We start from the raw sequence: 14,755 nt of genomic DNA, 5'->3' as shown, positions 1-14,755 counted from the left end.
TAAAATATACAGTGTCCAACAGCGATGCCACCTAAGGCTATGTTTTATTGAACACATACTTAGGTATTTTCCCTGATTTCTTGCAGGTTAGATAAGTACCTACCTTAAAGAAAAAACGAACTTTGATCAAAAATCTTCGTATAATCTTATCGGCTTACGATAACTACCTATAGGTACCTAAGCATGAATCAGATCCAACGCAAGAGCATCTTGAGCACAGTTAAGCATACTATGATGCTTAGCAAAAGTACCTACCATGTACCTACATACTTATTTGTCGCCTTAAGTAGGTAGTATAAAAAGTTTGATCATATCGTGGGTGTTTATTTTGGGTACTCAGTGAGTTTTACCTAAGTATACACCCACGATATTATCTAAAGATCTAATGATATACCTATACTTAAGTTTTTCAGAATGATGAATGATTTTTGTGTGAATCTCCTTTAGAGTAGCTATAGCCGCCCTGAATACCTACTAATAAGTATTATTAATTATTTAGGTGATGATTAGGCAGACGTTAGTTATGTGCTAACTTCTGGCTTGGAAATGGAAATAAAATGATCCTCCTTCTTTCACTGAAGGCATTAACTTCGTTAAGCTTACTTCGCTACAACTAATTTATGTTGATTACGAGGTAGCCGAATGTTCTAACATTCATAGTGAAATAATAATAAGCTAAATAATGTGTTCTCACTTTCTTCGAAGCAGCCCTTTTGGACCCTTCTATCTCCCGCATCTTGATAGGAGAGAAAGACATAATAATGTCACTGGGTTCACCCAACAGATAACGACTCCGATTCATAGATAATTATAATAATTAATAATAAATTTCTTAACTAATCTTCTATATCCCTGACCAAATCCTTATCACCAATGCCTACAGTTCATTTAGCGATAATACACAAATAATACACTAAACAGATATGGAGACTTTGGTTATAATTTTACATTCATTTACATACTGTAAACGGCATGTCGCGGTAATGTTTTTGTGATCGTGTTAGTTTTAAAAAAAATAAAAAATGAGTGAGAGTGCAGGCGAGGAGGGCAGTGCACAGCCGTTGCTGGAAAGGAGAGGGGAAGTGGATGATGAAAAAGAGAAGAAAGTCACTGAGAGGAAATCTTCCACACTGCCAAGTTCTAGCAGAAGAGTCAACATGTGAGTTTTAGGAAGTAAACTTGAGTTTTATTAGATGTCATATCCGCAGATAGGTAATCTTGTTCTGTGCCATCGCTGTGCCTTAACTATTAGTATTTGGCACCCAAGATTATATTAGTTACGATTATATTAAATTTGATAGAAACATTTTTAGATGGAAGTTTTATTTCTTACGCATAAAGTATCCATGAAACTACGTGATACCGTATGGTTTCTGTTTTTTTTTTGGAGGTAAGTAGGTAATTTACGAGAGTCGAGAAAACACAAACTTATTTTCAGAACTTACACGAAAATAAAATAAAGCAACTCGTCTTGTTACACGACGAATGGGTTTGATCTCTATAGGAGCTTTTCACCATCCCAATGGGTCTATTACACTAAAGATCGCAAGTCTACCTACTGGGATAGGCCGAGATGGATTATTTGTTTTGCTACATTTCCTATGTAGGTACCTATACTTAAAACACTTTTAACAGGTGTTATGTTGGTGCCAATGTACCTACCTAATAATGATCTGTTGGGATTTATATGCCGTACTCGTAAACTGAAGTGGGGAATCGAATCAGAACCTTCAGCGTTCAGTGCACTAACTTACGAGTAGGTAAAATAGGAATACATACATTGAAATGAGATTTCAGATTTTCCATAGCCCTGTATGATTCAAAGTCACACAGTAAAGTTGCACATCAACAATCATTGCGTTGACCCAAAGATAAGGAAATGTTAAATAGATTACGACCGGAATTGCAATATACCTACTTACGAAAGTATGTAGGTACTCTTCAAATGCAGTATACTATACCTACGTGTATGTATGTATAATATTTCTCTCATACAAGGATATAATATTGCTGTTTTTACAACTCAGGCCTTGATCCTTCTAAAAATAATTAGAAAACCCAACGAAATTGATAAAACAATGGATATTATTTTGCTTCTTAACTATTGACGTGCGAAATATTTTGATTGTTTTAAGCTTTATATGTACCTAGAGTGTTACTAGTCCGCTTTACTTAGGTACTTACATAGCAAAGTCCATACAATACTAACCATTTTATAGTAAGTAATTCATGAAATATACTTTTTCAGTAACCAAGGGATAAGAGGACTTAAGGATATATTTTTATGTCACAAAGAGATTATTTGTTACCGCTTCTCCTACAAAAATTCATAATTAACGTTGGTACTTACACTGATTAAGTGATTACTAGGGTCATATAGGGTACAATACACTTTTACATTTTGCCTTTGGTAAAGTAGAAAACTAATGAAGAGCAATGCACCACGCAAACCTCGTCATTGTTAGTTATTGGTCAAGGAACCTGCGCAGTGTTAATAAGTGCCTATAACGGCCCGTATACGGAGCGTTAAATAGGGAATCCACGCTCGAAATATTACATTATAGAAGTAACCATAAAATATAGAGGGTGTCATCAGGGTTTCCTTCACACATTATTTATTATTTATTTATTTACATATGAAGTGAGGGTCTTCATATTTTTATTAAATTGAAAAAAAGAGGTATCTACCTATTGTGGTTTTATTGATTCGACCCGGCCAATTTCTTTTGCTCAGAAGCGGGCGCAGTTGTACTATCATCGGCACCGTTTAAGTACGTTATACATAATTAAGTAAGTAGGGTAACGTAACGTACCTTGGGACGCTTGTACCTTGGGACATTGATTGTATTTTAAAAACCGGCTAAATAAACACATTAAAATTCTACCCTAGGCATAGTATTTTACTCGCTTGGCAAAACTAGTGAGTCTCGTGATCATACCAGCATGGAGTGTGTGGTGAAGACAATATGAAGTTTTTTGGAGTCAAAAGTAGCTTTTGTATAGTTTTTTGTGTTGCTTTATCTCATTGAGGCATGCTCAAAGTAAAGACATGGATGTCACGTATAACTTTTCAGTTATTTAATTTTATGACATGGCAATTATCTGAAAGATTCCTATTAATTAAAAATAAAGATATTTAAATTATGGTTAAATATTGCTTTTTTGTACCTTGGGACACGATTAAATTTGTACCTTGGGACACTGTTTCCTATGGCTTTGTACTATGGAAAATGCAAACATCTAAATAACGCCTTATATCTCTGTTCTTATTAGTGCCAGAGTGAAACTACATAGACAGAAGAGAGATGCAGTAAATAAATAAGAACAGAGATATAAGGCGTTATTTAGAAGTTTGCATTTTCCATAGTACAAAGCTATAGGAAACAGTGTCCCAAGGTACAAACGTGTAACGTACCTTGGGTCAAAACAAGCATTTTTACTTTTATCTTAATTTAATAAAATCTGGCCACACTAAAGCTTAAGCACAAATACTAGTGATAATAGATTATATATCCTACCGAATAAAGAAAATTTCACATTAATATCTTAGTTGTACGCTGCGATAGCTTCATTCAAAGTTGGGGTAGTCGAAAATGTCCCTAGGTACGTTACGTTACCCTACCTATAAAATGATAATCTTTTTCAGCTTGCGTCCGGCGTCATTCTCCAACTTCCTGGGGGTGGGCCCGCGGCGGCTGAGGGCGGCCGACCCCTTGGACAGCGCGCTGGTGCCTCTCGAACAAAAGGTAGAGCACACCATATTGAAAACATCTGATAGTCGGGTTACCAACTTACCCGAAAACTCTGTAAGCACAAGCTTACTTGTGTTGAGGTCCACCAACCTGCACTAGGCAAGCGTGGTGGACTAGGTCTAAACTCTTCTTTCATTGGAAGGAGACCCGTGGTCCAGCAGTGGGGATGTGATGGGTCGTTATGATGATGATGATGATGACTCCATATTAAATCTAATTTAAGAATTATATGTTTCATTCTTAAATAACCGGTAACACATTGAATTTGGATGTTTTAGTTCAAGTTTTTACATTCATAAAGGTTCTCCAAGGAGGAGATTTTTAAGCATAGATTTTATATCTACCCACAGGTGAACACGCTGAACGTGCGCCACCTGCCGAAGGGCTCGGCGGTGGTGAGCATCGTGCTGGTGGAGGCGCGCGGGCTGCCGGACCCGCCCGCCGACGGCGCCTCGCACGGCATCTACTGCAAGTTCAGGTCAGTACGCGAAGTGACATTACTTTTTTAAGAGTAAAGTTTAGTAATAAACATCATAACACCCTTATCAACATTTACATCATTATCAACATTTTATATAATAATAATGAAATCTTAATGAAATCCCTTACTGCCTGTAATAATACCTATAATCCTCAAGCATGTTTAGGTACTTACACATTACAATAGGTATGACCCTACAGAAACTGTTAGTCATCCATCAATCAATACTGGTTGTTCAGTATTCATTAAGTTACTTTTAGACCTGAAAATACAGTAATGTATTTTTTATCTCCCTAGCCTGGGCTCGGAGAGCTTCAAGTCGAAGGTGGTCCCGAACACGCGGCAGCCGCAGTGGAAGCAGCGGTTCAAGCTCTCCTTCCAGCGCAACACCCTGCTCAAGATATCGCTGTGGGACAAGGGCCGCCAGAAGAACTTCATGGGAGGGTGAGGAAACGTTAATTTGTTAAGTTGTTATCTTCTTCAGCCAATTGCAGTGATTACCCGTGCACTGCTGGACACAGGTCTCTCCTAAAATACGCCACTAGATATGATCTCTAAAGCTATATTACTACTTATAACTCGTTATAATAAATAGTAATGTAAGACTATGTAGGGAAGCCCGTGGGAAAATTCTAATTCTAATTCACTATAAGTACAACTAACGATGATATAAAAAACATTACTTACTTACCTATAGGTAGGTACTTAGGTATTATTTTAGCAGGGACCTTTATTCTGGCGATAAGACAGTGTGACGATATATAACACGCCTTTTCACTTGTTTTTATTGACAATAATGACTCTCTAGCTCTATCAATATTATGCGAAAGTCTATGTGCGCTTTCACTGAACTACGGCGCGGCGTAGCAATCTCGTAGCCCGCGTAGCCTTCGTAGCACTTCCATAGTGGGCTCTATGGCTCTATGTTCAAAAACGAAGAGTTGCAATGTACATAGATTCGGGAATAATTCTAAAATGCAACTGTATTAATATGATTAGTATTATTAGTCATTTTAGAAGTGCCTACAGATAAAATATAGTCAAGTCAAAGCTATGTTACACAACATTACCCGAGTCCGCGTTGTTCTATGGTACACAAACAGGAACATAACCGATAGTTTATTTACAGAGAGATGTTTAAAGTTTCAGGAGTAGGTACTTACGTACGCTTTATAGATCCCAAACTGTTAAACTTTGTATACGATTGATTGAGTGTTCTGACTAAGATTTTAGAAGCTAATATAGCTTATCATTATCGATACCGCGATTTTTAGATTGCCTAATCGGCTCTACATCGCATTATCCCGTAAAAAAACAACCTTAAATTATTGCTAACGCTATATTGTGTGTGGTTTTCCCGTAGCTGCACGCTGGACCTGTTGGAGTTGGAACCGGAGCGCACGCACGAGCGCTGGCAGCCGCTGGACGACGGCTTCGGCTCAGTTCACTTCGCGCTCACCATGTGCATCGTCGGCAAGGAGGCCGCGGCCGCCAGTAGCGACGCCCGGCTCGAAAACGTCGCCGTGGAAAAATACGTGAGTTCCCGTGTGTCTTTTGTTTTTCCTTCGCTCGTCTATCTTTTGTTTTCTCCTTTACTGGCGGTTTTAAGAAAAAAATAATGTTGGGTGGGTGGGTGTCTGAATAATTGGATCGTCTTCTAGCTCTTATATTATTTTATTTGAAGTAGTTTAATTAAGTGATTGTAAATAGGCATGTCGTTTCACCGAATGTGTATTTATAAACACACGTGTTAATTTTCGTCAACATTGTTAATATAAATAAGTGATCGGTCCTTTATTGATCTACATAATAATATATTAGTAGTGAAATTTCTGCACTTAAGTACATATATAGGTAAGTTTATGTAGGTATTTTTTCTATTCTGACGTACAATTCTATTGCAAAATATGAACATAAATACATATTTTCAGAAATAAAACAACGTATTGTTCAGTAGTTATTGTGTAGGTCGATAGGTGAAGTTATTATTAGTGACTAAAATTACAAATTAGGTATATTGTGGTTAATACAAATTTCTAGCAACTATAACCGGTTTGTGAGCAATGTTAGTTTTGCGTAACGTTACCAGAAACAGGTTCGGTAAATAAATATTGGTTGGTAGCTAGTTTTCAGTGTTTCAGTAACACGTTTGGTTTGTTGTGTGAAAGCAATGCAGCTTTTGACAATGATTCATGAACTTGAAATAATGGAATCACCATTGAAAACCTAAATATTAAAAGAGAGCTAAGCTATTTATAACCCGACATATTGGAAAGTAATGAAAAATTAACTTACTTCTACGTTAATTTGTACTCTACAAAAACACTACATACGGGTTTTATCGTAGGTAGGTTATCTAACGTCAACATCTCGATTTTATTTGTTTACTCACTTTACTCAAGATGTCGGTTATTCCAGGTATTTGCATTGTTGAATGAGTCGGCTAATTTGTTATTATTTTCAATCGAGATGCTTTTTTTAAACAATATGCGATTGTCAACTGGCACTGATTCACTCATGTCGATTTTTAGCTTAGCTCCTAAAAATCTTACAGACTTCAATTGGTTGCATAAAGGACCTTGCGTCTAAAAGTGTCTATAGGCTATCTTAGATATTATTTATAACAATTATCAATAGAATGATAAGTTAAGGTTCCGTTTTCCAATCTACACTTTTTAAGGATAAACATTTCAAAGTTATGGTTAACGTACCTACGTAGGTACTTAGTTATAATTTTTCCTATATATTCGAGAATCCAGCTTTTTATGCACATTCATCGCGTCAAGTTTAGTACACTAACACTGCACATTATATAAATAATCAATATTCCTCAATGCAAATATCCACAGACCCTACACTTCCGTTCTACGAAAACCAGTTTGAAATAACACCTAAGCCAACAACGACTCTATCACATAGTATTAGAGATTGCGATGGCGTGGCTGTTCACTCGTGTATCGTACGAATGGAGCCGGAGTGTCGCCCTGATAATGAATAATTGTCGTTTCTGTTTCGTATCCGCGTTAGGCTGAGTCATTGCTACTAACCTTGGTAATCTGGTTTCCAGATTACCACCATACTTAATTAAGTGCTCTGTTCTATTATTATCTACCTAGTTGCAGGAAAGTGTGTGCGTACCTACATGCGTACGCACATTGTTGCAAAACAAATCTATTGTTAAACATTATTTGTATAGCAATGACAACATATTGATGTTATGACCTTAGCTTATATTAAAATTTATTAACTACATAATTATAAGTAAATTTGGTTGAAGATAACATAATACTTACCTAGATACAAAAGATTTGATAACGCAACAATTGAAGTTCACACAATCAAGGATTATCACGAAGACCTGCATTTTAAATTTCTTACCAATCATTGAATTAGTTATTGGTACAACATACAATCCTACACACCATAACACGTCAATTATTCTTCCAGTCATGGCTAAACATAAAGAACCTGAAAGAGGACTGGAGCAGCGTGGGGCAACTGTCCGTCAGGGTGCACGGCGCCAAGGGGCTGGCGGGGCGGCCCAGCGCCTACTGCATCCTCGAGCTGGACAACGAGCGCGTGCAGACACATAATGCAGGCTCGTCTGCGGAGCCCGTGTGGAATAAGGACTTTGTATTGTGAGTACATAAAGAACCTGGGCTAGTAGCACGGGGCGCATATAAGATGTGACATAAGCTTTGCATCGCGCTCACTAGCATCGCGCAGCCTCAAGAGCGAGCGCGACGGAGAAGTTTTGTCTCGCCATAAATGCGCCCCGTACTAGCCCTTCTGAAAGAAGATTGGAGCAGCGTGGGGCAGCTGTCCGTCAGGGCAAGGGGCTGGCGGGGCGGCCCAGCGCCTACTGCATCCTCGAGCTGGACAACGAGCGCGTGCAGACACATAATGCAGGATCGTCTCCGGAGCCCGTGTGGAATAAGGACTTTGTATTGTGAGTTATGTTGTTAAAGACTTCAAACCGCAGAGTTATCCGCTTCCGCCATGGGTGAAACTTGTGACAATGGTGGAAGAATTCCGTTACTGCTAGCGGATAACTCTGCGGTTTGAACAGGCCCTGATTAATTTACTTAAAGGTGGCCACACGCAATGCGACAGATGTTAACAATGTCCGTATTCTGGCCAGCGAAGTCTTTTCACGGATACTGTAGGTACTATGTCCTGACAATTTATAGCGACCGGAATCATATCAATATCACTGATAATCGCATAAACTGTTCTAAATTGGTTATGATAAAAATAGGGCGGTCATCCTATCCGTTCTGGTGTTAGGACTTTGTATTGTGACTAATATTGTTTATTTCTATGCTAAAGGTGATGAGCGCAGCGTGACAAATACATATTATTAAAAATAAACCTATTCTGGCTAGCTAAGCATTTTCAAGAATAGGATTGTTGTGACACTTTTATACGAAATCGTTATCAGTCGATCACTGAACATGTTAAATTATATCAAACTAAAACTATCCTAAATTGTTTTAATGTACGTTAGTGCGATTGTCGGTAAATAACCGTACTAATATTACAAAAAATAGTTTAAGCTTGGTCGTTATTTCACAGATGCATAAAGAATTTGACTTTGTTTTATGTGTGTCTTGTTTTTTAGACTGTAATAAGCATTAACGTTTGGAGTTCCTCCACTGGATAGACGATAGAGCCGTACGGTTTCACGATCGCTATAGAAATGCATCGCTCACCAGAATAGCGCACTGGAATTCTTGTAATGGTTGACTCGAGTCATTGCTTGCAGTGTTGACCTAGTGATCGTTATCAAATGCAACACTCGTTTCGACCATAGTTCCTTATTACCCGTGTATGCATTAAATGTGCAACCGTTCAAGGTCAAGGTTTATTTTTAACTTCTGCACGTACAGTTGAAGACATTAAGATAACAATATGTTGGCTTAATTGTAATAACTTTATTAAGTAGTAATAGATTTTTTTTATACTCACGAGCAATGAAAAAGTTCCAGTGATATATGGAACTGTAATAACAGGTGGAACTTTTTGATTATTCGTGAGTGTAAGTATTACATTCTTACATATTTATTCTTCAAGCCGTTTTTTCCTATTTTCAGCAACGTGCGAGACGTGACAACGACCCTAGACATCAAAGTGCACGACAACTCGATGGTGAACATCATTTCGGATGGGTTCCTCGGCAAGGTGTCCATACCCCTGTGCCGGGTCCGCAGCACTGAGCTCCGCTGGTACGCACTCAAAGACCGATCGAAGAGGAACTGCGCCAAAGGAAACTGCCCCAGGATACTGTTGGAACTCAACATGGTCTGGCATCCTGTAAGTATATTTTAATATACTAAGAAACGTAAAGTGTCTCTTTTTAAATACACATAGGTTTTTCTCATTAACGATCTGATGACAAAAGACAATCGTTAGTAAATGGATCTTTACGAAAGACTTAGATTAACTCTTTCACATAGGCAGACGGTAGGGGCTAGTTAAGTACCTATACATTTTTCGTTTGGTTTGTTAATATTAAAGTAAAAATTTTCTTTCAGATAAAAGCTACAGCTAAAATGTTTCGTCCTAAAGAAGTGAAATACATAAAGAAGTCCAAGAAGTTTGACATAGCACTTGTTTACAATAACGTGGAATTTATACGAGATACGTTCATTTTCCTGCTAGAAATTAACGAAGGTTATAAGTAAGTAACGTTTGTAATAAATTATTTATAAATAGGTATATACAATTCCTGAAAAGCTGATCAAGGTTCAGTCACAAAAAATAGAATTTTAAGCTTATTTGATCCTAGGTATTAGAAAATGTGGTAATAGCAACATCTGCTTAATAACTACATAATCCCACTATATAAAACATAATATTCAGCATTTGGATAACACAGGTGATATACAAATCTAGATAGGTAGATATCACAATCGGTGTGAAGTAATATTTCAGGGTCTTTAACATCCTATTACAGCAATTGTAAACACAGTTTATCAGACGCTGGAATTATTATGAAATCATAATTATTCAAGATTATCTGTCCTCATGGAAATATACGATTAGCGGAATTATTCTTACATAACAAGTTAACAAATGTGCAGGAAGGACCTAGCTTAGGTATAAGGATTTGTGTTTATGTTAAATGTCTATGTTATTTCTATAATTGAAAATAGGGTCTAATTGTGGATATTTATGGATAATGAGATTTATGTTACCATAAAAGAAAGTCTCTTTTTGATTTGTTTTGACTACTTAAGACATATCATCTATATTGCTAATATGTAATAATGTACGCAAAAGACTGTTTGTTACCTTTTTGTAAATAAATAAATAAATAAATAAATAAATAAAATTAAAAAAAATTGTCTTCAGAATCGACGGTTTTTAGATGTAGTTACGCACAGAAAAAGTATAAGTACCTACTAATCGCTTCTATTACTACAGCCAGTGACTATCATTCATACTACCCAACACCTCTAACATATGTTTTAATATTCTAGGCGTTTGTTTGAGTGGGAAAGCCGGGAGTTCTCCTGCATAGCCCTGACCTGCTGGGTGCTGTTTTGGTTCTTCTTCCAAATTTGGATGTTACCGTTGTTGCTTTTGCTGCCCTTCCTTTACTTTGGACTCCGTCTACCAAGTCATGGTGAGTTGGACTAAAATACTTATATTTTAGGTATAATTTAATCAAATTACTTAGTTACTTACTGGTTTTGTTAAATTAATTCCGTCTGCAATTATTTTCAGACGATTCATCTGATATAAACCAAAATTCAGAAGTGGTGGAACCAGAGCAACACAACGAAAAGGTACCTAAATAGTGAAATATGTATTTACATAAGTACTTGTTATTATAGTTAAAGACAATATTGGGTAATGTAATTAGCCACTAGTCTAATTATCTAGATTTTAAATTTAACAACTTTTTGTGTTGTTTCAGAACGACAAGAGCATAACAGGGCGAATGCTGGGTCTGCCTGAGATGACCCTTACTATAACGGATGGAATAGAGTACATAGCGTCGGTAGCCGAAAGATTTGTTAAGTAAGTTTAATGTATTTTTAGGTAATTTAGATTCAGACGAAAAGTGGAGTTATATTGTGAAATTATAGAGATTATAGTGCTGAAAAACTGAAATCCACGTATTCGATCCTTGGCCGTAGTATAATTATGTTATATTTAAATACCGATCTCCTACCGATTTATAGGGTCTTGATTGCGCCTATTTCTTATAATTGGACCAAAAACAAAACTGCTGAAAAAATTGAGCAGTAATATTAGTGTTGCCCAAATTCAGTCTTGGTCTTGCAGTCTTGGTCTTGTTCTTGCGTTTTTGCAAGACCAAGACCAAGAACAAGACCGCGTATTTTTAGCAAGACCAAGACCAAGACCTGACCGTGCAAGACTTGAGCAAGAACAAGACATAGCCTGCAAGACTCTTGCGTCTTGCAGCTAGGACTTAGCGCTATTTTACTGAGTAGTTAGGTGTAACAGTTCAGTGTATAGGTAGGTACGCTTAGGAATTCTATGAGACGCAAAAAACTGTATCAAAGAATATGAAAAACTGGACCTATGCGCATTACGACTAATACCATAAACATAGCGAATAAAAATATCTATTAAAATCAAAAAGTAAACTTTAATAAATAGTAATAGACTAATAGGTAATTGCAAGACTTGCAAGACTCTTGCTGCAAGACCAAGACCAAGACTGAGAGCGCAAGACCAAGACCAAGACCAAGACCAGGTGTATTGGCGCAAGACCAAGACCAAGACCAAGACCAGGTGTATTGGCGCAAGACCAAGACCAAGACTGGCTAAGTCTCGTCTTGTTCTTGCATTTGGGCAACACTAAGTAATATCCCTCAGCCTATTCTGCATGCCCATTTACTCGAAAAACATTTCATATATAACCCTCATTTTGGATGGGTATTTATGACCAAACCAAAACCTGTATACCTATATGTATCATACAATGTTAGCGTTATGTTATTATTATTATACTTATTTATGTTATGTTGTTTGTTCCAGTTTGGTGACGTTCAAGGTGCCGTTTCTGTCGCAGCTGGCCATCGTGCTGCTGCTGGGCGCCGCGCTCGTGCTCTACGTCGTGCCCTTCAACTACCTGCTCATTGCGTTTGGTAATTATATGTACCTATACATAGTTTCTTTCACATAGGTACTGAAGATATTAAACAGTGTTCTTGCATATAAATGTACAAGTATTTATTTATAGGTACACTCAGTGGTCCTACATAGGTGACTACAGTAGTGTGATTCAGTGTAAATTCCGCCGTAGACGAAAGCAAGTTAACTTTTTTTGCAACACTAGCACTATGGCAGACGTTGTAACTACTGAGTTCCTAGGTACCACCATTGGACCTCATCCGAAACCATCTTTCGCTCTCAGCAATGACTTCGTCTAGGGCGGAAAAAAATACTGAATTGTATAGCAGAGTATTGAAATTCCTATTGTTTGGTATTATTTCAGGAGTATACAAGTTTACTAGAAAGTACTTGCATCCGGACCGGGAGCTCAACAACGATATTGTGGACTTCATCTCGCACCTCCCGGACAATGATGTTCTGGTGAGTCGCATACTATAATTTATACCCTATCTATCATAATATTCACTAGCCTACATTGAATAATCACAGAGACACACAGATACAGGATGTAATAAAAGGATATCCCTAGATTCCCTAGCAAGCTATTTTACTCTACAATTTTTGGATATCCGTAAAAAAGTGTGGTTTATTGAAATACTTATTGTTTATTTTTTATTACAGAAGGACTGGAAGGAGCTGAAAGTCCCGGAGCCTGCCCCGTGCAATGGAACCATGAATGGAACTACCAAAGTGCCGGTCCAACAGACGCAGAGCAACAAATAATATTACAATCACAGATATAGATAGCATGGATGCCGCAAGTGCATGTACTTCGCGGTTACACATAAATGTATTATGTTTAACCTAGCCATGAGTGTGAGCAAGATGATGACAGATGAGATGCGGCTTAGGTAAGAACGAGAGAGTAGATATGATAAATGTTGGCAGGCTTGGTTTCAATTTCAATACAAATCGTGATACATGCGCTATCTATGTAATCTTTATCTGTGAGTGTAAGTTTAGTCACTGCGGGTTTCGAAACATCACATTATTCCTGGGATATACATTTAGACTGAAAAAAATTTAGATAAGTAGACGGTGATCAAAACTAGTTAATTAAGATAAATGAATGCGTTTTTTTACTATTTATTATAGGTGTATATTTTACCTTAAAATTTTATGTACTGTAGAGTCAGATAGACATGGTGACCTGACTTTTTTAGAATTTATAAATAAATTTATTTATTTAGCTGACATATACGAGGTATGGTGTTAAGTACTAAGATGAAAATATTGTGGTAGTTGTGTAAAAAGTTTATTTTTTATAAAAAATATAATTTAAGTATTTAAACTACTTATGACTACTTATTGACTAACATCACAATTAGATCCCTTAGCAAGACTATGGCACTACATACTAAGGTAGAGTTAAGGACAGTTAAGGTGCCAATAGGCGGAGGACGACATGACGTTGCAACAGACGGCGACGTGTCGTCCGGCGCTATGGCACCTTTATAAGGCAAGTTCCACATACCTATGCGGGAAGCAAACAATGTGGGTAACAAACATTATAACATGGTTCAGAATCGATTTTTTTTAAATGGGCTTTAATTTAGGCTCCTGGATTATTGTTCATTGGTGAAATATGACAAATGCAATGAAAAGTAAACAAATTTTGATCAACAATCAACAAAACCAGGTTACAGTTCAGCCATTTACCAACTTATAGTACAATTATATTATTAGTTTCAATATAATAGCCTTAAGAAGGTTCATTTTAAATCTAATGAGATTCACAAACTATAGAAGGTTCATGTTAAATCTAATGAGATTCACATACTATTGAGCTTATGTACTTACCTACAGGATATAACTTTCTTTTACTACCTTCATTTTTATAAATTTGAAACCACACTATCCACCATCCGCTACAATCACAATAGAAGGACTATTCTACACAATCACCGATTAGTTGTACTCAGTTTTTTTTGTAAATTAAATAATAAATAAGTTTTATTATTCACTAGCTAGTTTTCCTTGAGTTGGTGGAGCCCGCTCTGCTCAGTACTGGCTCTGGCACCTTCAGTTCACGCCATTCTTTCTGCAAAGATAAATAAATTAAGTAAGTATTCAGTTTGGATGGAAGAAAACGGTGAGGCCCAGGAGAAAATAAGTAAGCTATTAAACAAACAACTATTCAGTTTTATCATTTTGTTCAAATTAGCTAATATTTTAGTAGCCACCGAGATGGCAATGAAATAACATGCCGTTTTCATGAATTTAATTGCTAAGTGGAACTTTTATTTACTTAATTAGGTTAGGTATAAGTATTATACTATTCGTATACAATCCTAATAAAAATATAGCGACTTAACGGTATTCACACCATATTTTATTTCGTAGCAATTAGGAATTCAAACATTTTAGGTCT

The 14,755-nt window shown here is 36.8% G+C and overlaps 2 protein-coding genes across 3 annotated transcripts in view; one reads left to right on the top strand and one right to left on the bottom strand.

The window, feature by feature from the left end:
- The first annotated feature begins 942 nt into the window (after nucleotides 1-942).
- Nucleotides 943-13,678, top strand: LOC105388583 (multiple C2 and transmembrane domain-containing protein). The gene is made up of 14 exons (XM_038108409.2): nucleotides 943-1,159; nucleotides 3,647-3,746; nucleotides 4,103-4,230; nucleotides 4,531-4,677; nucleotides 5,597-5,768; nucleotides 7,681-7,871; nucleotides 9,327-9,546; nucleotides 9,768-9,913; nucleotides 10,716-10,861; nucleotides 10,963-11,024; nucleotides 11,156-11,259; nucleotides 12,247-12,356; nucleotides 12,707-12,804; nucleotides 13,006-13,678. The coding sequence occupies exons 1-14, from the start codon at nucleotides 1,023-1,025 to the stop codon at nucleotides 13,105-13,107; spliced, it is 1,863 nt and encodes a 620-aa protein (XP_037964337.2). The 5' UTR covers nucleotides 943-1,022; the 3' UTR covers nucleotides 13,108-13,678.
- Nucleotides 13,624-14,755, bottom strand: part of LOC105388559 (multiple C2 and transmembrane domain-containing protein) — a 52,531-nt gene continuing 51,399 nt past the window's right edge. For both annotated transcript variants that reach the window (XM_038108408.2, XM_038108407.2), the window contains exon 14: nucleotides 13,624-14,425. In XM_038108408.2, coding sequence (XP_037964336.2) covers nucleotides 14,348-14,425 — 78 coding nt within the window. In that variant the 3' untranslated portion in view covers nucleotides 13,624-14,347. The remainder of the gene's footprint in view (nucleotides 14,426-14,755) is intronic.

The sequence above is a fragment of the Plutella xylostella genome, chromosome 15, assembly GCF_932276165.1.
Source record: "Plutella xylostella chromosome 15, ilPluXylo3.1, whole genome shotgun sequence".
Lineage (NCBI taxonomy): Eukaryota > Metazoa > Arthropoda > Insecta > Lepidoptera > Plutellidae > Plutella > Plutella xylostella.
The sequence above is the reverse complement of the archived record's forward strand: the minus strand, read 5'-3'. Positions and strand labels throughout refer to the sequence as shown.